The sequence below is a fragment of the Phalangium opilio genome, unplaced genomic scaffold, assembly GCF_054372755.1.
Source record: "Phalangium opilio isolate 3A_F unplaced genomic scaffold, DU_Popi_V2 ptg000075l_1, whole genome shotgun sequence".
In the NCBI taxonomy this organism is placed as follows: Eukaryota; Metazoa; Arthropoda; class Arachnida; order Opiliones; family Phalangiidae; genus Phalangium; species Phalangium opilio.
In genome coordinates, this window is record NW_028324184.1 from 2,666,634 (window position 1) to 2,693,760 (window position 27,127).

Consider the following 27,127-nt stretch of genomic DNA (forward strand, 5'->3'; position numbering starts at 1 on the left):
TTAGATCGTTGTTGGGCGCTGTACAACCTAAGCACATTAGAAACCACACGGAGCATTGCAAAATTATTTTTGCCCTTGTTTAATTTTGATGACGCCTAAAAACGCTACTTGGTCGAGTTGCAAATTTGAATTTACCAGTTTGCCTTTAAATATAATAATATTGTGCTAAGAAAAGTACCCACTGTCTTGAGTCAAGGTTCAAAAGCTAACGTCGTTTACTAGTTTAAACTTGAGCCTTAAACCCGGCTTGAGTAAACGAGTCCGGCTTAAACGGATTGCTTGCGATTTTGCTTTGCAAAACGATACTTCCAATCGGCCAAAAAAAAAAAATAAGTCTTTCCCCTGGGGATTGTGTCGGGAGAAAAAAGAGAGAGAAACATTTCCCAAAAGTTCAGCAATTATCAGAATAACAATCTTACAAATAGCATTTGATCTTTCTATAATCTTCGAATGAAGTCTCAAGTAAATAGTGTTTGGAGATTGTACGTTTCAAAATACTGAAGTATACGCATTTTACGATACATACACGTACAACTACTAAAGAAAATTTTTAAAGATAAAAAACAGATGACTTGCTGTATAGTGTTACATTATAAACAAAGTAATATAATTGAAAAAAGCTAAATCAGCCGTTTTTCTATTCCTTTCGCGGCGAACGATTTGACGGGTGAATACCAAATGGAAGCGACAAAATTTAACAAAATGAAGAGAAACCTTTTCAAATCGCCCACAAGGGCATATTTATCACTTTTCGGCTCTTTCCTTTTATGTTTTGTGTTGGGATTTTATTATTCCATGGGTAATTCGATACCGTATCTATTATCATTTCTTCATAATAAAGTTGACGACAACATCACCATTAGCAGCATGACATGGACCACCAGTCTTTGTGAAAGTGCTTACTGTTTATTCACAATTGTCGGCGGCTTTTTAATACAAAGAATTGGAATTAGAAAAACGGCATTCTTCGGCACAATAATAATTAGGTAAGTTTTTGAACTTCTATAATAAATTTTGGCATAAACTTTTTTTAAAGAATTACATATTAAAAGTATATTTCAAATTGGATATTACTAGTGAAGAAAGGGTTCTTGAGCTGACAAGTAAAATCCCAGACCCTGTAGCTGTCGTATACATTTGTTAATTCTTTCGTTTCAAATTTATTCTGAAATACTAGACCAGAAATTTCTTCTAGATTATATTTAAAAGTTTTTATGGCAACGAATAAGTTGCGATTTCTTCTTTATACAATGGACTAGTTTGAACTGGCCTGTAGATGTAGAAGTACTAGTACCTCGTTCGTTTTTGCTAGGTGTGCTATGTAACCAGACCTAGCTTTTCGATGGTGTTTTTTGTGTCTATGTGCGTTGGGGGGGGGTGTATTTGTATCCCCGGGTACACGAAAAACAAGAGAGACTAGAAACCGATTAAGGCAAGATGCACTACCGCTTTGGAGTTCGTAATGTGAAAGAATTGCGAAAGGAAGTACATTAGCGCTATGGCACGAGTTTACAGCAGTTTTCCTGATTTCGGATGGACGTATATAAAACAAGTTTTCGGGACAGTTTTTAAGAAAGATCCTCGTTCAGCTCTTGGAAATATTGGATAAGGAACAACATTGGAATCGTGAAAGAATTCATCGGGTTAGATTGCGGCAGCCCTCAAGATTAGGTTTAAGTTGATGGACGGTTGTATCGAAGCCGATTTGTTGGAAAGCGTATATAGGAGAAATGTTTTTCCTTTGTTGGGTTTGCACGGGGGGATGGGAATGCGGCCACGGTAGCTAGAGTGAGAGATTAATTTTCAGGCGGAAAGGGTACTATGTATAAAGGCTGGTAATTATAGTTGTCAAACGCCAACAACCTTAGCCAAGAACGGATTCATGCTGATAAGAACATAGGGCAATAGCTTTATCCTCTGGTACCATCCTCGCATACTTGGTTGAGAAGGATTCGTCTGCTAATATTTATGTCACGTGTCAATAGCATACATTTCTTTAAATTATATAGTTGCTGCAGACCGTCATAGATGGCTGAATGAAGTGACGCGAACCTACACCAAGTATGCTAGGACGGGGACAGAATATCTCGTGCCCTATGTTCCTATGAGCATGAATCCGTTCTTGCCTTAGCGAGTTAGAATACATGAATAATGTACTACATTAGAACATACGAAACTAACACCCCCACTCCCAACCACACGAAGCTAATACGGATTTTTTTCAGTGACTGGCTTTTAGAGCTGGAAAAGTGAAGAGGGAGTGGATTAGGGTAGGATGGCAATTTTTGTTCGATTGTTATTATAGAGGACTGCAAAGGCTTTGGGAAAACTCCAACTCCATAGAAAGCCAAGGGACTCCCTCATTTTTGGTCGGAGTTGGAGTTGGGTAAAATAAATAATTTGGCTTTGGGTGGCTTTGGGAATATTATCTCTGAAATGGAACGGAGTCGGAAGGGAGTGGAAATATTTCGAAAACTTATACGGGAGTCGGTCGGGACTGGATTATTGTTGGATTCAGGTGGCTTTGGCTGGCGTTGGCATTTATAGTATCCAAATGGAGTTGGTGGCATTGAGAGCCAGCCTTATTTTATTCAACCGGAGTTGGGTGGCATTAGTGATATTAGTCAATTTTTCCTCTTTGAATTTCCCACGCGGTTGTTTTGGCGCAAGCGGGATGCATGAAGTTCAACCCCACACAGACGGCACATGACGAACGCGGCTGGTACAGCCGTCCCTCCGCAAAAAAAAAACAAATTCATTGCTGTGCGAGAGAAAACGAAACTAAAACTATTTGTTCTTTTTAAGTTAGAGAGTCATAAATTTTTCCGTCGCCTTAGATTAAACGTAAAAAGGAAAACTACAATTATAAACAATGTTCGAGTTTATAATAAAAATAATTTAAAAAATGCAGTGGGATAACGTTGGAAAACCTTCATAATATATCAGTTCATAATATACCACACGGCCGGCTGGGAAACGTTGGGGTAAATATAAATGAAAATTGGTTAGGTTAAATGCTTTTGTGTTTGGAGTAAGAAAGTTTGTTGAAGCTCTCATTGGCTTTGGCAGAGACGGGAAAACTTGTCGGATATCTCATTAGTTTGGTCAAGGATTAGAAAGCTTGTCGCATATCTCATTTGCTTTGGCAGGGATTATTAGAAAACTTGTCGGATTTCTCATTGGCTTTGGCAGGGATTGGAAAAATTGTCAAATTTCACATTGGCTTCGGCAGGGATTGGAAATATTATTGAATTTATCAATTGGCTTTGGAAGGGATTGGAAAGATTTTTAAATCTGTCAATCGGCTTTGGCAGGGATTGGAATTCGTGTGAAACTTCACAATTGGCTTTGGCAGGGATTCAAAAATGAAATGAACTTTAGTGTGGCGTTAGGAAGAAGTTGAAAATATAACAATGGCGTTAGGGTGGCAGTGGCGTTTGTGAAAATTTTACCATTGGAGTTGGCAGGCTTTGGGAATGACTTTTTTCAGTTTGCAGCCCTCTAATTGTTAACTATTTTAAGTTGGTTTATGGTTGTAATATTTACCATTTTTAGTTGGTTTGTAGTAATAATGTTATGCATTTTTAGTTCGTTTGTGGTATTAATGTTTACCAATTTTAGTTGGTCTATTTGGATAATGGTAATAATATTAACCAGATTTAGTTGGATAATGGAAAAAATGTTCACAAGTTTAGTTGGTTTAGTTGTTTAATGGTAAAAATGTTAACCATTTTTAGTTGGTTTAGTAGGATAATGGTAATAATGTTAACCATTTTTATTTTTATTATGGTAATGAGGTTAAATAATGTGAGATGAATTTCGATATAGTAAGGTTAAGCATTATATATTGGGTGAGCTTGACGTCTACCTATAAATAATGCGTTTTATTGTAGATTATTTCTTGATGGCCATTTCGAATCAATACGATGGACCCTTTCTTGCAGAGCTGTGCAGCGTTATAATTTATCTTAAACATGCAATTTTATTTCCCTCTGCAACATTCTCCACGATAGAATGTAGCTTTGATATTTTTTTAATATGGTATTGCAATTTGTGGGATAAGATGTGGTACGGCTTAACCTGGCACACTGTTAGAGACTATTTGATAAAAATATCAAATAGTCGTTGATTTCTGAAATCTCAAAGTCAAGTTATTGGCTCGATTAATACAGTCGAAACTAGCAAATACTATTCAGGAATATTTTAAGGCTTTTTTAATTTTGAAAAATCGGGGAGTATATCCACAAAAGAGATTAATCCCCTCAATAGTTTAGCAACTTTGTTATCACAAGGAGACTAAAAGGGTAGTAGTATTACGCTTGTTTCGCTGTCACGTATTAAAACGTTTGTCCTAAATTGCGGCGACCTGAAACATGCATAAGTTCTTTATATATTTTGCACAGTTCTTTTCAGGGTGTTTCCTATTTCACCATCAAGTCCAGTTTCATTTGGTTTTTGCTAACGTACTCGGTATTAACTTGGTGTGGTGGTGGATTTACCTACGTATCAACCATTGTGGCAGTTTCCAGTGTACGTAATTCTTAACTTCACTATCACGAACGGAATAAAATCTATTTTTATTCTTTTGTTTAACAGTGGTTTCCAGAAAAATTTGGTACTTACTTTGGATTGGTTAATGCAGGATGGGGTATTGGAGGCATTGTTTGGATACAGATCCAAACCATCTTGATAAACCCAGAAAACCTTCAACTAAACGTTACGTCTGACCAAAATGGGTAACCTCAATCAAATATTGGCGTTTACTGTCACTATGTTTTAATGTAGTCTCCACGACATTCTTTAAAATCCAGTTTTTCGTTCTAGTAATGATATTTTACAACTGCAGTAATGTTATTTTCAGATATTTCATGGATGAAAATCTACTTACCCGTGTTCCAAATGCCCTTTGGGAAACGGCGGCTATGTTTTTTGTACTAAATGCTATGGGATCTTTCTTATTGTTTAGTAAACCAGCATCTAGTGTAATAAATTTTTTTGGGTGGGAAATTTAAATAATTCAGTCAATGTCTTATATGGAGTACCATTATGCTAGAAGCTTAGTGAATGATCAATAATGGATTAAATAATTGGGGGTTTTCAGTTTTTAAAATAATAATAATAATAATAATAATAATAATAATAATATTTATTTAGCGGGAAAGGACCGCAGGCAACCACAGAGGCAAAGCCTATACAAGGTGGTTACCGGGACAAAACAAAACAAAAAAAAAAAAAATACACAAAGAGAAATAAATAAATAACAATTAATTTAAATTATAATCCAAGAGCCATTTATCAAGAAAAAATTTGGAAAGTAAGGACCGAAACTGGGGAACTGAAGAGTGAGAGGCGGCTTCTCTGAGGTGTGCAGGTAAGGCGTTCCAAACGTAGGCGCTTCTATAGAAAAACGAATTTTTCAAAGCAAGGCATCGCGCATAGTGAATAAAATACGTTGGAACAGCATGGCGGGGGCTCAGAGCCATATACTGAGAAAGGTCGAAGTAGGGCGAGGTGGCAAGGCGGATGAGCGTAATAATATCACACACATCTCGACGAACTGATAAGGGCAAGAGATGTAAAGTGCACAGTCTGTCCGCGTACGGTATGTGATTGGCCTTGTGTGGTTTAGGAGACTTCAGGTAAAAACTAGTGAAGCGCCGCTGAACACCCTCCAAGGCAGCAATATCCTGCTTAAGGTGTGGACTCCAAACTGGGGATGCAAATTCCAAGACCGGGAGACACATCGAGCGAAAGAGAGTGAGTGACGCCTTGGAATAACCAGTAGTCCTACGAATGAGCCCACACAAGCGCTTGGCACGGTTGGCAGAGTAGGTGACATGCGAACCCCACCGCAGGTCGCTGCTAACCCTGACCCCTAGTAGCCTCATCATAACAACTCGGGTAATGGGAACGGAGTTAATGTGATAGGAAACGTCATCCTGATATTTTCGCCTTGACAAGACCATGAAAAGGCACTTCTTGATGTTAAGCTTAATGTTGTTGGCAACTCCCCAATGAAAAATGCGGTCGACGTTATTTTGCAAAGCAACCCGATCAGCCGCTGTTCGTATGTCTTGAGATATATAGCTGTCATCTGCATACTGATAAATAGAACAGCCCGCAGACAACACGGATGGGAGGTCGGCAACAAACAGGTTGAAGAGCAATGGTCCGAGAATTGACCCTTGAGGGACTCCAGACAAGACAGGGCGGTAGGAACTAAACTCTCCTCGGTAAATAACGCGTTGATATCGGTTGGACAAGAAGTTGCGGAACCATAGGAGAACGGCTCCCGAAACTCCAGCACGCTCGAGCTTGTAGATTAGGCGTTTGTGACAGACCGAATCAAAAGCCTTCGACCAGTCGAAAGAGACTACGTGTACATCTGGCGGATTTCTTTCATCAAGAAAAGACGACCAGTGATGAAAAGATTGCAAAAGCTGCTGCATGCACGAACGGCCAGTCCTAAAGCCAAATTGTGACGAAGGTAATAGAGAATGGTCTTCAACGAACTTGTTTAGTTTTTCGGCTATGATCGATTCGAGGAGTTTCCCAATGACAGAAGTAAGAGATATGGGTCGGTAGTTCGAGATGTTGTTTCTTTTACCGGATCCCTTAAAAATTGGCACAACATTGGCTAGCTTCCATCCTGAGGGTAGGGTCGATGTTTCCAAAGAGCGATTAAAAAGTGTAGTCAGAGGAGCAATAAGTACGGGGGCCATCAACTGTAGTAGGCGGGGCGTGACCCCATCAGGCCCGCATGCAGAACCGGGCTTCAAACGAGCCAAGGCACGGGCAACATCAGCGGAATCAATGTAGTTCAAGGTGAAGCGTGGGCCTGGTTGGGGAACGGCCGGCAAGGTCAAATCCGGATCCGGAGTACTGAAGCTGTTGTAAAAAAAGTCTCCGAAAGCAGAGGCGATGGCGCAAGGGCAAGAAAGGAGTCCACTAGGTACCTCAAAGGATGACGGTGGAGGTAGTAGAGATTTCGACCGAACAAAACTCCAGAAGCGTTTAGGGTACGTGGCCAGGGTGTCGTGCAAATTCCCAACGAATTTGTCATAAGCTTCGCGAGTCGACGCACGTAAAACATTGCTGAAACGTCTGTATTTGTGCCAGTCGGATTCCTTTTGAGTTTTCTTGGCCTTATTATAAAGCGAATTCTTTTTGTGACTCAGGTGAACGAGTTCCTTCGTGATCCAAGGCGATCGCTTTTTCCCACGTATAGCAGTTGACTTAAAGTTATCCTTTACGCACGCCCAAAAAAGATCCAGCCATAGTTCCCAGGTTTCGTCAATGCTGTTGTCAGCCGAGAAAGCCAAGTCCCAAGGAGCGTGACGTATCGTGTTGTGAAGGTCCTCCAAGACCAGATCTTTGTAATTCAGGACTAAACGGTTGACTCGTTGGACGAAGCGACGCGGCATTCGTAGAGAGCCAGTAACCGCAGAATGGTCGCAGCCGGGAAGATTGTCAATAGTGCGAATTTCAGAAAGGAACCTTTCGTCATTGACAAAAACCAGGTCCAAGAAATTATTTCCGCGAGTGGGAGACGGTACGGATTGATGTAGGCCAAGACCGAAAACGGTGTCGCAGAACAACTGCTCTTCCGCAGTTCTCGGGGAAGGTTCCGACCAAGACACATGCAGGTTGAAATCGCCCATCAAAAGAAAAACATCATGTGGCGGCAGGGTCTCATGGAGGTGTCCAAAAAGGTCGCAAAGCTTAACCAGGTAAGCCAGGGAAGAACTTGGTGGACGATAGACACAACCGACTACAGCCGAACGAGAGCCGCAAGTAAAGGTCACAAATACCGCTTCGATTGGAATCCCATCGTCAGAGGTTAGGAATGCGCATGGGAGCTCGACAGGAACAGGATGTAATGATTCATGTAACGATAATAAAACACCGCCACCTCTGGTAGGACGATCCTTCCGGAAAGTTATGTATTCCGGGGGTAGTAACTCCGAATCCACAACCGAAGAGTCTAGCCAAGTTTCCGTGAGGCCAATGATATCATAGCGCGAGGAGTTCAAAAGTGCTAGATCGTTCAGCTTGTTACGCAGGCTTCGAACATTGGCATGGAAGAAAGTGATGCAATTCGAACGTCGAGGGGGCTGTGTCGATAAGGCGGAATGATCCGGAGATGTGGGTTCTTGAATAGCAAAAAACGAGTCACTTAAGGCTGGTAGAGAGCAGGTCGGGCACATATAGGGCTCGTCTGAAGACCCGAGACGGTTGTATTCATCACGGCGCATAGAAACACATCTCATATGAAACCATCGTTGACAAAGGGTACCCTCGCAGAAAAGAGCCAAATGATTGTCATGTACAGGCTACTGACAATGCCCACAAGGCCATCTCACAATCGGAACAGGGCCGGGATTCAATTCCACATCACCACAGGATAAGAAACGGTCGAAACGCACTGCTATCAATGGCGAAACCGCAAGTACATCCAGTATGGCGAGAGTAGAGGGAAGCTGGCGGAAACGACGAGGAGAACGCAGATGACCAATAGAGTTCGCAGTAGAGTCCGTATGAAATTGAGCGTAGAAATGACCGTAACACAAACGCTTGACCGAGAATCCAAAGTCCACATCACCACAGAAACGCGCATATAGTAGAACGATGACGATGAGCCGAAGAATCCCAACATAATAGAGCACCGGAGTATGGGGCCGCATTGATTGTTAATTTAGTAGGAAGGCGTCCAAAAGTATTAAAGAACAAGAAATTTGAAAAAGTCGTCAAAAAACGCTAAGCCTAACATAAAATCGAAAACTGAAATTGAAAAACAGCGCGAGCAAAAAAAAGTGCGACCGCGCGCCACAAAGTCACGAGTCTCTATATTGAGGAAGATTTTTTTAACATTTGATGGTATTACTTCCAAATGATCGAGAAAGTTTAAAAATGTTAAATAAACGAATACATTTAAAATATTTTTAATATATACAAGTCCATTAAAGACATAACTAAACCATGGCAATATCCATTGAAGGCATCGAAATAAATTAGCAAAACAGTCCTGTAGGGCAGTATCGACGGTATTTATGTCCACGAAATGACTGTTAAGCGGAGTAAATATAAGCCTTTCCTTTTTATCAAAGCAGCAATTTTATTACGTAGAATAATCCACCATTATCGGTGTTAATCAATTAGCTTAAATATCACTCTCGTATCTTGATCCATCAGTGTCTTGGAATTATACTAGTTTGAAATTGCTATTGATAGACACTCTTTCGTATGAAATTTAACGTAACTTATTCGTACGTCTCAGCTCTCATTTTGTGGATTACGTCGATTACCAGTTGCATATCCGAATAATTTTAAAATTGTTTAAAACAATTTAGGATGACGACTTCAATAAAAAAGACGATCGTGACAAAATATCTTTAAAGGAAACCGTTGTTAAATATATGAAACGAAAGGAACTTTATCTACTTTGGGTTATAGGTTTTCTATTGGCCATGCCAAGCATTTACGTTTTCACATACTTGAAAGTAAAGTTACATAAAATTATGGTCTTTAAATCTCGTGTTCTTATTAACCTTTTCCTTCTCAAAATTTTAGTCATTTGGAATGCATATCGTGAACAACGATCATCTATTGACTCACGCTCACTCCTTCGTCTCATCTGGAACTATATTCGGGAAAATAATTATTGGAATTATTTGTGATAAAACATCTCACAAGGTGCGTGTAAGACACTAAGGGGGGGGGCACGTTTGCGTTAAGGAAAAAACTCTATATACTAGCACTTTCATGACTTGTGTAAAGTCTCACCCCTTTTATGATCGAAGTACGGGAATAAGATGTTGGACAAGTCCGAAATGTTACTAGGCTCCATTAAAAAACGTAAAATAGTTTTCAATAAGTTCTGTATGTTCTTTTTTCAGGTTGCCCTCGTTGTGATATGCTTATGTTTAGGACCATTCATACAGTTGCTAACATTTTGCGCTTATCTTCCACCAACGGCTTTTTTGATCACTTCATCCCTCTGTGGATTTATAGCCATTTCCGCTGGCAGCGCAGCATTTTGCATTTTACCAATGTGTGCAGTTCGTATTTTTGATAAAAATCATTCTGGAGAGGTGTCGGGCCTTATCATGAATTGTCAGGTGATTATTTTCAGTTTTACCTCAAGATTAGAACTCACAGAGTTAAAAAAATGTATTTCGGGTTCAGTTTATTGGTGGACTTGTCTCAAGTGCCATGTTTGAGCCTCTACAAGACATTCTTGGCTGGAATTGGATGTTTACACTTCAGTTGGGAATTTCTGCTTTAGGTAGGTTTAATGTTTGGTTATTCGCAATCTCATCCTTATATATATATATATAGTATACGATAGAGAAACATATATATATATATATATATATATATATATATATATATATATATATATATATATATATATATATATATTTCTCTATCGTATACTATGCACAAGACTAGACTTACCACTTACAAGAAAACCCATGTATCTTAAAATTTTCTTTTATAGCTTTAATTGTTACGCTATCCCTGCCTAATGAAAAAGATGGATCTTCAAATGGGAAAAATGAACGTAAAGTGGATAAATTGAATGTTAAATTGACAAACTTTGTACAAAACTCTTATCCAGATGGAAACTGTGAATGAAATCATTAATATGAAAGTTTGTAGTAAACTCGATAATTGTGAAAATTTGTAAATTTGGAATGAAGCTCGAATATTACCTTAGCGTGTTTGAAAACATGAATACTGTACTGCATGAGCCCATATGAAACTAACACCGCTTTCAACCACACCTAGCTAATACGGAAATTCCTTTACGTGACTTGTTAAATTTCGATTCGCAAAATCGTTTAGCTTGCTTTGCATTCTTTAATCCCTTTTAAGGCGGAAGTAAATAATTTTGTGTTTCGGGAAAAAAATACTAGATGGCGTTGAAACTCGTCTCTTGACGGTGTTGCCAGAATATATTTTAGTTTGAATTCTACGCGCGAAACAACTGAAATTTACAATCCTTAGCCGTGATTGACAAGGGATAACAATACAGAACTGGCATCCTTGGCGGGAGCCGCCGGACCAGCCGAGACACTTCAACACAGGGGGTCGCTCGGCGTGTTGAGGATTATAAAAGGACGAAAGAAAACTCTCCAGATAAACCCGTTTTCTTTGCTCAGTATTAGAAGTTCATAACTAGAAGTACAAGGAGCTAGTCACTCAAATTTCATTTAACTATCAAACCTCGAGGAGCTAATTACTGTCAAATTTGGGGTTAAGATTCATCATTTTAGCACTGCCAGGGGTATCCTAAAATCGGAGAGCTTCCCCACATTATGTAGTTTTCGTTTCAAAAACCAGAATGGTATTTTGTGACCTTCGCAACTGTTCCTTTTTACATCAAAATATGGATTCTAAAAAATCGTGAGCCTATAGAATTTTTGGTTGTCTCACTATGATTCTTCTGTAAGTACGATTCTAATAATCTACTCTTCACGGTAGCTCTTTTAAAGCTTAGCCACCTACTTTTTTTGGAAATTTGCTTGACACAACCCATTTCTTTAGTGACCATGGAAATTTAGAGTGAACTACGTTATCTTTTTGTAGCTTTGACAGGTGTTTTAGGCTTTGACCTTAGTGTTCCCGAAATTATTTCGTAAACTATACGGGATTTACGAGAGATATTCTGTGGGCACTGCCATAATCTGTCGGCGGCCTTTAGTTAGTGGCTGACATTCCCTGTCGTCAAACGCGCTCCGTAGCCTTGGCAGAACAACTCTCAGAAAAGGGGGCGGTAACCTCGTAAGTCCCGTATAGCTCCACATTCCCTTCTGTTACCATATTACAATTAGAAAAGCATTCCTGAACCCCTTTTTTCGGAAACATCTCTAGTCAAAATATTCTTACGTTTGGGACTGTTGTTGTAAATTAGAAGTAAAGCGAGCTTACGGTTTTTGCGACAAATCTTTCTACCTCTACTACTACCCATTACCCTCAACAAATACAAAACTAAACTATTCACTATGCCATAAAATTACAGCGTCTAAATTATCGTAAGCCACGAAACAAACCTTTCAAAATTATCGCGTTGTACGCTGCTAAAACGTTCAAATACCTGAAAAATTTCCCTAAAACTCCCCAGGGAAAATTTCGTGATTTCACCTTTTTGACGTAAAAAATAGGGGTAGGGAATCCTCAGTATCGGCAGTACAAGGGAGTTGATACAAAAACACTACAGCACAGGCGCCAAAAATGAGATGGAAGGCAAAGATTTACCTCCGTGCCTTTCCCCTTTAGTTATGGCAGAAGTGAGATGAGACTAGAAGTGAAGGGCTCTAGCATTGGTAATAGATCCTGGCACTAGTGAACAAATTTGAGGATTTTATGCCGCTTCCCACGCGCCTACACTACTGAGAAAAAAATTGGTCGAGTTCCAAAAACATTTCCTACCCCCTTCCCCTCAACCTAAAGCGGCCGAACACGACGCGGCTCCTTGAATCTAGTTCGGCCGTCTACCACCACGAGCGTCTCACGTTTTGGAGGGAAAATTCAGAAACCGCTACTAGAGGGCCAACCGCTCTTGTGTTATCAAGAATATTCACTTTCGCCGAGTGAAGAATTTGGTTAGCTCAGTACTTCTGGTCTAATCTCACTTCTGGTTATGGTTATACCGAATTGGTCTATACACCATTTTGATAATTCTAGAGAGAAACGCAGGGTATAAGACTCTGCCTTCTATCTCGCTTTTTTGACCCCCACCCCGGTTTTTTCTCGTCGAAAGAGTATATCTTCGTCTTGAAATCGTAGTACACAGTACAAGAATGACGTTACTGCTAAGTGCTAACGCGTTGTGGTGCAATTTTTACACGTTTCACCATATTTTTGCGTCAGCTCAAATTTATAGTGGACAGAGTTAAGGGGATCCGTCAGCGATGTTCGAGGTGATAAGAGCATAAAGAAAGAAAGGTATTGCACCTTCCTTCCTTTATGATAAAAGTGGTTTCAAAGGATTAGACACGCCCTTTCTTAGGGTTTCGAAGAACCGAATGGAGATAGGGAATAGAGAAAAAACCTTTAGGGTAGGGACATCTTCTGGATTTTAGCCGAACTATCGCTATTTTAGGTTTATTTAAGATTAAAAAACAACCACTTAGGATTAAACATTTCTACAAACTCGGTGGATAGATATTTAGATTAGCTATCCAATGCAATTTATTTGGAAGAAATAGCTTCACGGGTTGATGAGAGGTATCGACAAACTACATAGAATAATACTATTTGAAATAAATGTTTGTAACAAATTTTTAAATAATGCAACATTTTTTCTTTGAAGCTCCACTGGTAGAAAAGATTTCAAAGTAATTTATAAAAAAAACCGTAAAGCTCTATGCTAAACCATTCACTTAAACTACTGACACAAAAATGACCCTTTTTGAAGCTAAAACCTTTGACTTCCACCTTAATAGTAATCGGGAAATTTAATTCTACTTTAAATTTATGTATGTGGATTTTTTTCGACACTAAAGTAGCCTTTGCCTACTCGGAGTTCAGTAAATACTGGCACTTAACTCCCCATCTTCCTAATATTCGGCTCTGGCTTACATAATGTAGGGAACCCCAGTAGCACATGGGCTCCACAGTACAGTCTTTTAACAGTCCGTGTGTTCGCTAGGTGTCCTGAAAACTCGGGACTGATAATACATGTAAACACAAGCCGAAAAGCAATAATGTAAACAGTCCATTATTATTACTAATTTTATAAGTCGGTTCACAGTCTTCCGAATGCTCTAAATTTAGCCTGTTTTCCATACTCTAGATTAATTTAAATTAGGCGCGACCAAGTTTTAGTCTTGTTTTGAAACATTCCGCCGGCTTGACTATATTAAGTCTCGGATTTTCAGTTTTAGTCTGGTTATGAGACAGTCCGCTAGCTTCTCAATTTTAACTCTGGCAAAATCAAGTTTTAATTTTGATATGGGACACTCCGCCGGCTTGTCTATATTAAGCCTGGCATTTTCAATTTTAGTCTTGTTATGAGACATTCCGCTGGCTTCTCAATTTTAACTTTGGCATGATCAAGTTTTAATCTTGATATGGGACAGTCCGCCGGCTTGACTATATTAAGTCTCGCATTTTCAGGTTTATTCTAGTTATGAGACAGTCCGCTGGCTTCTCTGTATTAAGTGTCGCATTTTCAGTTTTAGTCTGGTTATGAGACAGTCCGCTGGCTTCTCCATTTAAACTCTGGCACGATCAAGTTTTAATCTTGTTATTTGACAGTCAGCCGACTTGACTATATTAAAACTCGGATTTTCAGTTTTAGTCTGGGTATGAGACAGTCCGCTGGCTTCTCAATCAAAACTCTGGCAAGATCAAGTTTTAATCTTGATATGGGACAGTCCGCCGGCTTGACTATATAAAGTCTCGCATTTTCAGTTTTAGTCTGGTTATGAGACAGTCCGCTGGCTTCTCCATTTAAACTCTGGTACGATTAAGTTTTAATCTTGTTATTTGACAGTCAGCCGACTTGACTATATTAAATCTCGGATTTTCAGTTTTAGTCTGGTTATGAGACAGTCCGCTGGCTTCTCAATCTTAACTCTGGCAAGATCAAGTTTTAATCTTGATATGAGACAGTCCGCCGGCTTCTCTACATTAAGCCTCGCATTTTCTGTTTTAGTCTGTTTATGAGACTCTGCTGGTTTTACTGTATCAAGTCTCGCATTTTCAGTTTTAGTCTGGTTATGAGACAGTCCGCTGCCTTCTCTGTATAAAATCTCGCTCATTCAAGTATTAGTCTTGTTATGAGACAGTCCGCCGGCTTCTCTAAGTCTCGCACGTTTTTTCTAAACAAGAGTATAACTTGAACGCGCCACATTTAATACAAATAGCCGGCGGACTGTCTCAAAACCAGACTAAAACTGATAGTTCAAGACTTAATATAGTCAAGCCTTCGGACTGTCACATAACCAGACTAAAACTGAAAGTTCGAGTTTGATATAGAGAAGCCGGTGGACTGACTCATAACGAGACTGAAACTGAAAATGTGAGACTTAATAAAGTGAAGCCGGCGGCGAACTGTCTCATAACCAGACTGAAACTGAAAATGCGAGACTTAATATAGAGAAGCCGGCGGACTGTCTCATAACCAGACTGAAACTGAGAATGCGAGACTTGATATAGAGAAGCCGGCGGACTGTCTCATAACCAGACTAAAACTGAAAATGCGAGACTTAATATAGTGAAGACAGCGGACTGTCTCTTAACCAGACTGAAATTGAAAATGCGAGGCTTAATATAGAGAAGCCGGCGGACTGTCTCATAACCAGACTAAAACTTAAAATGCGAGACATAATATAGAGAAGCCGGTGGACTGTCTCATAACCAGATTGAAACTGAGAATTCCAGACTTAATATAGAGAAGCCGGCGGACTGTCTCATAACCAGACTAAAACTTCGAGACTTAATATAGAGAAGCCGGCGGACTGTCTCATAACCAGACTAAAACTTCGAGACTTAATATAGAGATGCCGGCGGATTGTCTCATGACGATCGTCATGAGTTAGTCCGCCGGCTTCTCTACATTTCAGTATCTGATATCCATTATTAGTATTAGAGGACTGCAAAGGCTTTGGGAAAACTCCAACTCCATAGAAAGCCAAGGGACTCCCTCATTTTTGGTCGGAGTTGGAGTTGGGTAAAATAAATAATTTGGCTTTGGGTGGCTTTGGGAATATTATCTCTGAAATGGAACGGAGTCGGAAGGGAGTGGAAATATTTCGAAAACTTATACGGGAGTCGGTCGGGACTGGATTATTGTTGGATTCAGGTGGCTTTGGCTGGCGTTGGCATTTATAGTATCCAAATGGAGTTGGTGGCATTGAGAGCCAGCCTTATTTTATTCAACCGGAGTTGGGTGGCATTAGTGATATTAGTCAATTTTTCCTCTTTGAATTTCCCACGCGGTTGTTTTGGCGCAAGCGGGATGCATGAAGTTCAACCCCACACAGACGGCACATGACGAACGCGGCTGGTACAGCCGTCCCTCCGCAAAAAAAAAACAAATTCATTGCTGTGCGAGAGAAAACGAAACTAAAACTATTTGTTCTTTTTAAGTTAGAGAGTCATAAATTTTTCCGTCGCCTTAGATTAAACGTAAAAAGGAAAACTACAATTATAAACAATGTTCGAGTTTATAATAAAAATAATTTAAAAAATGCAGTGGGATAACGTTGGAAAACCTTCATAATATATCAGTTCATAATATACCACACGGCCGGCTGGGAAACGTTGGGGTAAATATAAATGAAAATTGGTTAGGTTAAATGCTTTTGTGTTTGGAGTAAGAAAGTTTGTTGAAGCTCTCATTGGCTTTGGCAGAGACGGGAAAACTTGTCGGATATCTCATTAGTTTGGTCAAGGATTAGAAAGCTTGTCGCATATCTCATTTGCTTTGGCAGGGATTATTAGAAAACTTGTCGGATTTCTCATTGGCTTTGGCAGGGATTGGAAAAATTGTCAAATTTCACATTGGCTTCGGCAGGGATTGGAAATATTATTGAATTTATCAATTGGCTTTGGAAGGGATTGGAAAGATTTTTAAATCTGTCAATCGGCTTTGGCAGGGATTGGAATTCGTGTGAAACTTCACAATTGGCTTTGGCAGGGATTCAAAAATGAAATGAACTTTAGTGTGGCGTTAGGAAGAAGTTGAAAATATAACAATGGCGTTAGGGTGGCAGTGGCGTTTGTGAAAATTTTACCATTGGAGTTGGCAGGCTTTGGGAATGACTTTTTTCAGTTTGCAGCCCTCTAATTAGTATTGTTATTAGATGTTTTAGGTGTCATTTGTTTTTATTTTATTCCTTATTTCAGTCCCTGACTTCCTTGGTTTTATCTTGTAATGAGACATTCCCCTGGCTCTCCCATAATAAGTCTATGACTTCCTTATTTCAGAACTCTAATCAGACAGTCAAATAGTTACGATATATTAAGCTTCGCGCGTGCTAAATTTAGACTTGTAATGGAACAATCTGCCGGCTGCTCTATTTTTGAGTTCCCAACGTCGTCGATCTTGTTGGAATTTATCTGTATTGTATCTATATCATGTCAACGTTTGACTTCTTTAATTTGTTCCGTTTTTCATTCTAAACTTCTGTTATTTTATTTTAATGATAAAGGTTTATGGAAATGTGTGGTTTCCTTTAATGGCGATGGTTAGCGGCATGCTCGTCAAGTGATCGCGACTCCGTGAACGGCCCAAAGGTGAAATAAAGGTTTAGAAAATCCAAATAATAACGAAACTTATTCTCCACTGAAGTTCCACGATTCTGCTGTGAAAATTTGAACTACAAGCAAAACTTTCTTTAAAAATGCATTATATCTCAACAACTAACTGTAACATGTTAATTTACCCAGATTTAAATATAAATTTATCTTTATAAGCATGAGTTTACAATAATATCTAAGAAAATGTTACGGATTATGGCTAATTTCATCTTTCCCTTTTTTTAGATAAGCCTTCAAATCGTTTGAAAATATAACTCTTTGCTACTCTATATTTTCGGAGATTAAATAGCAATGAACACTTTCGTTAAGTGCTAGTCACCACTTTTCGAAGTCAACAAAAGTGCGGTAGTGCGGTCGAATGGTGCCTCCGAATTAATTTTTCGATCGAATGGTTTGCAACCGTCCATTTGCCAGCCGATATCGTGTCTATTCGCCAGCCGATATCGTTTCCATGCGCCAACTGATATCGTGTCCATTTCGACAGCCAATATCGTGTCCATTTCGCCAGCCGATATCGTGTCCATTTCGCCAGCCGATATCGTGTCCATTTCGCCAGCCAATATCGTGTCCATTTCGCCAGCCAATATCGTGTCCATTTCGCCAGCCAATATCGTGTCCATTTCACCAGCCGATATCGTGTCCATTTCGCCAGCCGATATCGTGTCCATTTCGCCAGCCGATATCGTGTCCATTTCGCCAGCCAATATCGTGTCCATTTCGCCAGCCAATATCGTGTCCATTTCGCCAGCCGATATCGTGTCCATTCCCCAGCCGATATCGTGTGCATTCCCCAGCCGATATCGTGTCCATTTTCCAGCCGATATCGTGTCCATTCCCCAGCCGATATCGTGTCCATTGCCCAGCTGACATCGTGTCCATTCCCCAGCCGATATCGTGTCCATTGCCCAGCTGACATCGTGTCCATTCCCCAGCCGATATCGTGTCCATCCGCTTGCCGATTTTCTGGCCGTTTGCTTGCAAATTTCGTGTCCTCTAACCTAGCAATTTAGTGTCCATTCGCCTGCTGATTTTCTGACCGTTTGATTGCAAATTTTTTGTCCATTCGCTTAACGATTTTGTATCCATTAAGTGCATTTTGTAATGAACCGTAGTAAACGTTAGGATAGCAAGACACTTATCTGGGCGGACATTTCGCATTGTAGGGTAGGGTATAAAGTCACAAATCAGGCGATCCAAAAAACCGTCCAGCTAGTTAAAATTCGTACTGTCCCCGCAGTTGATTTTTGTTGCAGGGGAAGTTATTATAGTATAGAATTCACATTAAAAGTTTTCCCAAAACCGAGTCACGGGTTTCAGGCCATTAGTTGTTGAACGCATTTTTGGTGCGTTGTTTAACTTTTCCCGTTTCGATCAAAATGGCGTCTGCATCACCACATTCAAACAGCTCGCAAAGAACCAAAGCTTAACTAATTAATTTGTTATAATTTAACTAATTTCCGAAAGTGTTGGGCTAAAACAATTTTGAAATAAATTTAGATGATTCTTTGTAACAATGATTCTCTCATGATTTGGGTAATTTTGAAAATATTGGCTGACTTATCAACCAAAAACTTTATGTAGCTCGCTTAAAATTTATCAGTCGCAATTAAAATTGACGTCACGATTAACTGAAGCGCATCCAAAAAGCCTACTCTTCCTAATTGGCTTCTGGTGTTACTGGATGTAGCCTTAATGCTGATTTTCATATTGACCTTCTAAGAGAAAGTATTTGACGACCTCTAGATATAAAATAATCCTGATAAATTCATCTTCCTGCAAATGCGTTTAAATTTTTGAACATGGGGAATTCTGTCTTGGCATAACCTTGAAAATTTCCTGACTTTTGAAATTGCAAACATTCCACTGATTAGAATAGATAAAGTAGATGACGCTACGTACGTGATATAAATGGCCGTTAGACTGTTGAAAGTAACCGAGAAGTTCTTTTTCTTCAAAATAATTTGGAATGACATGGTTTAATACTTTAATTTCATGGTGACACCATGAAGGCCAAAGCTATCGGGGATTATTCTTGGTTACCGAAACCTTCCCAACACTGCTGGGAAACCATATATTTTGAAGGAGACTACTTCAACGTAACGATACAGTAGCACGGAAATCTTCAGTATAATGATTCTTAGCGTAACGACGTATGCAAGGAAGAAAATTTGTCTTTTTTAAATTTCTAAACGAAACAGAGGAACACGTAATTTTTTAGTAACTGAAAGTTTCAGGTGACTTAAAAAAATAAAATGGAATATTTCAATCGGCTGCATTTAATCTCTTCTATCTTCCAAAAACTAACTTAAAGGGAGGATGAAGCGGAAAATCAAGTGCTTTTTTAACGATTCTTTTACGTATTATAAGACCCGTTTGCATAGTGAAACAAACATTCAGGAAATTCCTCCGAAAGATTTTAAAATTCAAATTACGTTCAGATTTTAAAGATAATTTGAAATAAGCCCTTTCGACCATTCGCACAACGGCCTGCCTTGCTCTTAAAAAAATTTCCGTTGCACGATCCATGTCTCGCGCCACGATTGTCACATCGAGAGCAGTTTTTATCAAATCTTGCGCTAAATTTCATTGGACATGGAGCATGCCACGAGAATTTTGTTAACAAGAAGGTAGGGCGTTACGAGATTGGTCGGAGGTGCTTATATCAACATATCCATAAAATCTCAACCTAATTTGAATTCTACAATCATTTGGAGATATTTCCAGGAGATTTCACTATGCAGACTGGTCTTACAATAAATAGAACAATCGATAAAAAATCACTTGAGTTTCCATTTCACCCTCCCATTAAAGTACAAAACCTAACACAAGTTACAAAACATTAAAGTCTATTCAGGCTACACTAAAATCTAACGTTCACGTTGGTCAAAATGCACTGTTCTGTTAAGTAGTCTGTTCATTGCGTAAAAGATTCGTGGGTCTAGTTTCAAAATTGATAATTTCGTCGGGCAGTGCCGTGATGGCACCACCTCGTTAGGGCCTTACTGACGCGAGCTATGATTTAGCACACGATATATGAACAGTTTCAAGATTTTTGGAGCGCTCTTGGCGGTATTTTTCATCATGGATTATTCTATTTTACTAAATAAAAAAGTCACTCGTTTTAAGGCGTCCGTTCTCACGTCTGAACAGGCAAATGAACGTACCGACGGGAACGTAAAATATTAGAGGGCTGCAAACTGAAAAAAGTCATTCCCAAAGCCTGCCAACTTTAATGGTAAAATTTTCACAAACGCCACTGCCACCCTAACGCCATTGTTATATTTTCAAATTCTCCCTAACGCCACACTAAAGTTCATTTCATTTTTGAATCCCTGCCAAAGCCAATTGTGAAGTTTCACACGAATTCCAATCCCTGCCAAAGCCGATTGACAGATTTAAAAATCTTTCCAATCCCTTCCAAAGCCAATTGATAAATTCAATAATATTTCCAATCCCTGCCGAAGCCAATGTGAAATTTGACAATTTTTCCAATCCCTGCCAAAGCCAATGAGAAATCCGACAAGTTTTCTAATAATCCCTGCCAAAGCAAATGAGATATGCGACAAGTTTTCTAATCCTTGACCAAACTAATGAGATATCCGACAAGTTTTCCCGTCTCTGCCAAAGCCAATGAGAGCTTCAACAAACTTCCTTACTCCAAACACAAAAGCATTTAACCTAACCAATTTTCATTTATATTTACCCCAACGTTTCCCAGCCGGCCGTGTGGTATATTATGAACTGATATATTATGAAGGTTTTCCAACGTTATCCCACTGCATTTTTTAAATTATTTTTATTATAAACTCGAACATTGTTTATAATTGTAGTTTTCCTTTTTACATTTAATCTAAGGCGACGGAAAAATTTATGACTCTCTAACTTAAAAAGAACAAATAGTTTTAGTTTCGTTTTCTCTCGCACAGCAATGAATTTGTTTTTTTTTTGCGGAGGGACGGCTGTACCAGCCGCGTTCGTCATGTGCCGTCTGTGTGGGGTTGAACTTCATGCATCCCGCTTGCGCCAAAACAACCGCGTGGGAAATTCAAAGAGGAAAAATTGACTAATATCACCATGAATCTATATAACTATGAATATACAGCTCTATCATATGCCCCTTCTATCATGTCGATTTGGTTTGGGTGTTACCCTCCTAGCTTTGACGCGTTTTGCGTAGCTCTAATAGCCAATCGCGAGACAAGAGGAAGTGACGTTTCGAATTTACACACCCCCGGACTCCCTTCTCCCGCTCCTAACACTAGCAGACACGTGACTGATGTCTCCTTTCGCTAAGCCCCGCCCAAACCTTATCGAGAGGTTAGACAGCGTAACGCAGCTGTATATTCATAGTTATATAGATTCATGATATCACTAATGCCACCCAACTCCGGTTGAATAAAATAAGGCTGGCTCTCAATGCCACCAACTCCATTTGGATACTATAAATGCCAACGCCAGCCAAAGCCACCTGAATCCAACAATAATCCAGTCCCGACCGACTCCCGTATAAGTTTTCGAAATATTTCCACTCCCTTCCGACTCCGTTCCATTTCAGAGATAATATTCCCAAAGCCACCCAAAGCCAAATTATTTATTTTACCCAACTCCAACTCCGACCAAAAATGAGGGAGTCCCTTGGCTTTCTATGGAGTTGGAGTTTTCCCAATCTGTATAAATATGTTATCATACAATTTTGGTTAAGCCTTCGTACCTTGCATGCTTTATTGCGCTAGCGTCATTTTTAAAACACCTATTACCCGAGAAAAGCATTCAGCAAAGCCATGACGACAGAGCTCACCGGTAAACGTTTTCCAAAATCCGCTGTCTTTTTTGGTGAGCTCTGCTGAACGCAGCCCAGATCAGTGAAAGGTCTGATCGTAATCGGATTGTAGCTTCGTGTTTTCATGCTTTTTATGGTGCGCATTTACTTTCAGTGCGTGTATCCACAAATAAGCTTTGGTGTTATGTAACGTTAACAGTCATGTTGACAAACTAAGAAAATCGTTGAGGTGAAACGAGAGGATAGTGTTTACACGGCAACCGTGTTGTGAATATGGCTTTGAACATAGAGGGTATACAGTTGAGGAGTAGAAAATTGGGCCTTTACAAACACGTAAAGATAATATCCCTCCAAAGTTTTATCTCTTCATTTCCCGTTTTTTCCCCCATCGGATGATTTTAATGTGTAGAAGTATATCCTTATTGGATGTAAAATTTCGTCTGATTTACAGTTTATTCGCTATGCTTTGTATACTACTTTAATATTTCATAAATTTTAACTTCAGTATTTGTTCATAAAAAAAAGAAACATTTCCATATCTGGGTAAATAAGTTTGTAAGTAGTCCTCCTCTTGACTCGGAGAGGTAATTATTTTGGTTTTCCCAACTTGTATTTTTGGTTTTCCCAACTTGTATTTATATAATCAGGAATACAGACAGATAGTTTACATATTAGTTGTATGTGTTCCTGATATAACAATCGTAGAATTATTATCTAAAGCCCCTATCGTGAAATTTAATGCTATAAAAATTGGTGGAATAAAAGCGCTGAAAGCCAAAAGGTATACTCCTATTGGATAGAATCCCGTTGGACCAAATTCAGATTTCTACAAATGTAGCCAAATTTAAAACAATTTATAGCCCAAGGAGCGATTTTCTGCTGAATGGGAATATTTATATGGAAGAGCTTTCGACTGAATGGGATGTGTTTACACATATAAAATCATAGCGTTTTCCTTGAGTTGCCAAGCTCCAGTAGCGCAATGGATTAAGTGATTTGGATGATCGAAGAAGTTAAGCAGCATCGAGTGCCGTCAGTACTTGGGAGGGAGATCTTGTTACGTTAGGTAAGGTTAGGTTAGGGTTAGACAATTTCAAAAATGAAAGTTATTTACTGAAATTTATTGAAGAATGTCATTGGTGAACATACATATTATTTGCTGCAATATAGAAGTTTAATAAGAATATCAATTTTATTGTCTGGTTAGGTTAGGTTAGGTTAGGTTAGTAATATTTTATAATTCATTTAACAATGTTACGCCTTTTCCAAAATATTGATGTTTAGTTTCATTGACTTCTCAAATAATTTGCCTTTTCCAAAACATTACTGTTATGTTATGTAATGTTAGGTTAGGTTAGGTTAGGTTAGGTTTGGTTAGGTTATTTTAGGGGAGGTTAGGGTTAGTAATATTTTATAATTCATTTAATAATGTTACGCCTTTTCCAAAATATTAATGTTTAGCTTCATTGACTTCTTAAATAATTTGCCTTTTCCGAAACATTACTGTTATGTTAGGTTTGGTTAGGTTAGGTTAGGTTAGTAATATTTTATAATTCATTTAACAATGCTTCGCCTTTTCCAAAATATTGATGTTTAGTTTCATTGACTTCTCAAATCATTTGCCTTTTCCAAAACATTACTGTTATGTTATGTAATGTTAGGTTTGGTTTGGTTTGGTTAGGTTAGGTTAGGTTAGGTTAGTTATATTTTATAATTCATTTAATAATGTTACGCCTTTTCCAAAATATTAATGTTTAGCTTCATTGACTTCTTAAATAATTTACCTTTTCCGAAACATTACTGTTATGTTAGGTTTGGTTTGGTTTGGTTAGGTTAGTAATACTTTATAATTCATTTAACTATGTTACGCCTTTTCCAAAATATTGATGTTTAGCTTCATTGACTTCTCAAATAATTTTCCTTTTCCAAAACATTACTGTTATGTTAGGTTAGGTTTTTTTTGGTTAAGTTTGGTTAGGTTAGGTTTGGTTAGGTTAGGTTAGACAATTTCCAACAATGAAAATTAATTACTAAAATTTATTGAAGAATGTTATTGGTGAACATAAATATTATTTGCTGCAATATCAAGAAGTTTAATTAAAAAATCAATTGAAAAATAGGAATGAAAGGAAAATTCATGATTGGAAAACCGCCCAAATTGCGGTATTCGGTCTAGTGGGATTCGGTCGAACAAGACATTCGATCCAATGGGATTCGACCCAATGGTAGACAATCAGCCAAAAGCCTGGAATGTTGTTTTTGACGAAGAACACATGCGTTATCCAAGGTCTACAGTACAGAGGATTGTACTTCCTCTACGTCAGTCGCTGTTTATTCCATAAAGTTGAAAACATCATTACATGCTTCCAAAGCGGATAATTTAGAAAAACATTAATTTGTAAATAATTAATCTTGATGGTGGATTAATTTTAATTAAGACCATGAGTAGCTAGTTTGGGGACCTGCTCAGGCCGAAATTACACTAAGTAGGCGCGTGACAATTAAAGACGTCGGGTTCTTTAACAAAGATACGAGCCCACCCATAAGATTATACTGCCATGAAATAAAAAAACGTCGCTAAAAAGCTTATTGCCAGAAGCCCAATTGTTTAATCCTGTACTGATTATCTTCCCTAGAAAGAGGAGCCGCTATCTTGGCTTTTGGCATACAGCCTTGATAATGTTTAATTCTCCGTTATGTGATACATTGGCCTAACGTTTCTTTACTCAATTTTAAGGTTCAGATTCATTTCGGATTAGGCTATCTTGGGAAGGATACATTTTTATAAATAAATTTTACTCTTTTTGGTTGTTATAAACGATGCTGTATCATCTTGAGATTATTAAAAAGACTTTCCTACTAATACTAAGGTCAATTTTTCTTCTAGAAAATGTAGAGTTCATAAAAACGTACGACGAGTTTCAACGCCTAAAGTCTGGTATTTTGTTGTTATTCGTAAGCATGGGCGAATACTCGAGTAACACGAATAACTCGATCGAATATCGAGACGAATAACCGTCTCGATATTCGATAAGCCCCTTTTCGGGTATTCGAACGAATATCGAATAGTGAATTTTACTATTCGGGCCTACTATTCGTTAAATATTCGACTAACTATTCGTTAAATATTCGATTAACTATTCGTTAAATATTCGATTAACTATTCGAGAAAACAAAAATATTAACCCTAAAAAAGTTTTAAAAAGTAATGGCAGTTACACTTTTTAATGTATAAGTTTCTATGGAAAATAGGCCTGAAGTGCTACTACTCTATAGCGCATCTAAATTCTAAATATAATTTAAATTGATTTTAAATAATCCTTCTATTTCTGACTATTCGATAACTATTCGATAAGGGCAATTTTAAGTTGAGCCTAATTATTCGATATTCGGTTCCCAAACAACTATTCGTCTCGGTATTCGATAAGAAAATTTTTCACTATTCGATATTCGTCTCGACAGTCAAAAACTGGTATTCGCCCATGCTTAGTTATTCGGTACTCTAATGTAGACGAATTTGTTCTGAAATACACTTGTGTTTTGCCAGCCAGCTTCTGTAGAATTCTTATGTCCAACCCTGACCCATCTTGTAGCAGACGACAAAACCAATAGACCTTTTCACCGGTAGAGCGGGGGAGAAAAGGGGGGGGGAAATTTCGAGAGGTGAGCATGCGTAGAAAGAATGTTTGGGGGCAGTGCAGTACTTTAAACCATTCCTTTTGCCTTATTTGCTACGCATTAGAGTTTATTTTTATAAAACAGTGTTGTATTACTTGTTGTAAAAGTATTAATTGAACTTCCGAGGTGAAATTTTATCGAATTCAATTGATAGACGTAAAATTAGGGCATTTAATGAAATTCTACACACTAAATTGGGCGCCAGGCATGGGCGCCAGGGCTTACGGGCATTTATACACAGCGCTTTCGGCACGGCATCGGCGGACATCGCCGTCTATTCACCGATGAAGCGATGATCCCGTACCGTCGCCAAGGCTTAGTGAGTTATAGCGGCCTACTGCACCGTTTCCATTAGAACTTAAACACTTTATTTCTTAACATGGTTTTAATTGTACTATCTCGGTTTTAAATACTAGGCATTTTCTTTTAATGTTAAATTTCAAAAGGTCTCCAATACGTCCATCGTAGTTTAGTTTACACGTTTAACTCCATAGAAGCGCTATGCCCCCAAACATTGCAACTTCTCATGCGCGGCCCTTAATGTGAATAGGCTAATATAAAAAGATCACTGCGTAGCAGCCATGGAAATGAGGTTTTTTTTTTCAACTAGTCCTCGGGACCAGTGACCCCGACATCAACAATATTCAAACTGGTCTCGGAGACCAGTTACCCCTGTGCGATTTATTTTACTACTGGTCCCACTTTAAAATTATTTATAAATATAAAATTACATGGTCCCAAATCAGATTCCCTCTAAATTATCGTACAATTATCGTTCGCCGAAGCCGAATTATCGAATTTAGCCTACTAGTACAGCGTCATAATTATAGTAACTCTTAAAATTATCGCATTGTACTATAATCAATTAATTATCGTATGTCTGGCAACGCTGTACTGATTACTACTAACCTGACACTACGACTAGGAGCAGAGATAATAGATAGTTTTCACACATGGAGGATTTATACCATTTACATCAGGAAGCCGGGCTATCTGGAGGACAAAAACCCGTCTGCTTTTGTCCTCCAGATAGCCCGGCCTCCTGGTGTAAATGTTATGAATCCTCCATGAGTGAAAACTATCTATTAGGAAATAAGATTAAGACTCCTTGCAATGAGAAAGGAGTCGAAATTTGACGAAAACCTTTAATTAATCAACTGGTCCCCTTTCAATATTTATCAAAGTTTAGAATTAATAAACAAGTCCCTAGGACTCGTGACCCTCGGTTTTTGAATAAAAAAACTAGTCTGAGTAATTAATATTTCCCACTATCTTGCTGGTCGTAAACAGCGTGTAGTCCTCCAAGGAGTCACTACCGCTTGGAAAAACATAGAACAGGGCGTGCCTCAGGGTTCTATACTCGGTCCATTCCTCTTTAATATTTTAATAAACTCA

The 27,127-nt window shown here is 38.7% G+C and overlaps 1 protein-coding gene across 6 annotated transcripts; it reads left to right on the forward strand.

The window, feature by feature from the left end:
• The first annotated feature begins 459 nt into the window (after positions 1 to 459).
• Positions 460 to 17,429, forward strand: LOC149658805 (uncharacterized). 6 transcript variants are annotated; one of them, XM_089844430.1, is made up of 11 exons: positions 465 to 986; positions 4,404 to 4,530; positions 4,597 to 4,736; positions 4,862 to 4,982; positions 9,351 to 9,500; positions 9,571 to 9,693; positions 9,897 to 10,118; positions 10,186 to 10,285; positions 10,502 to 10,564; positions 14,125 to 17,075; positions 17,166 to 17,429. In XM_089844430.1, the coding sequence occupies exons 1-10, from the start codon at positions 679 to 681 to the stop codon at positions 14,133 to 14,135; spliced, it is 1,365 nt and encodes a 454-aa protein (XP_089700556.1). In that variant the 5' UTR covers positions 465 to 678; the 3' UTR covers positions 14,136 to 17,075; positions 17,166 to 17,429. The 6 variants fall into 6 exon arrangements, with proteins under 6 accessions (XP_089700559.1, XP_089700555.1, XP_089700556.1 ...); XM_089844429.1 differs by lacking the exon at positions 14,125 to 17,075 and having other exon boundaries at positions 464 to 986; XM_089844431.1 differs by lacking the exons at positions 14,125 to 17,075; positions 17,166 to 17,429 and having other exon boundaries at positions 469 to 799; positions 864 to 986; positions 10,502 to 10,712.
• The last annotated feature ends 9,698 nt before the right edge of the window (positions 17,430 to 27,127 follow it).

Bases quoted from the DNA above. Each gene is read 5' to 3' on its own strand.
- LOC149658805 (XM_089844428.1), top strand. From the start codon at position 679: ATGGAAGCGACAAAATTTAACAAAATGAAGAGAAACCTTTTCAAATCG. The intron at 4,531-4,596 runs GTACGTAATTCT...TTTGTTTAACAG, and splicing joins CCATTGTGGCAGTTTCCAGT to TGGTTTCCAGAAAAATTTGG. The intron at 10,286-10,501 runs GTAGGTTTAATG...TTTCTTTTATAG, and splicing joins GTTGGGAATTTCTGCTTTAG to CTTTAATTGTTACGCTATCC.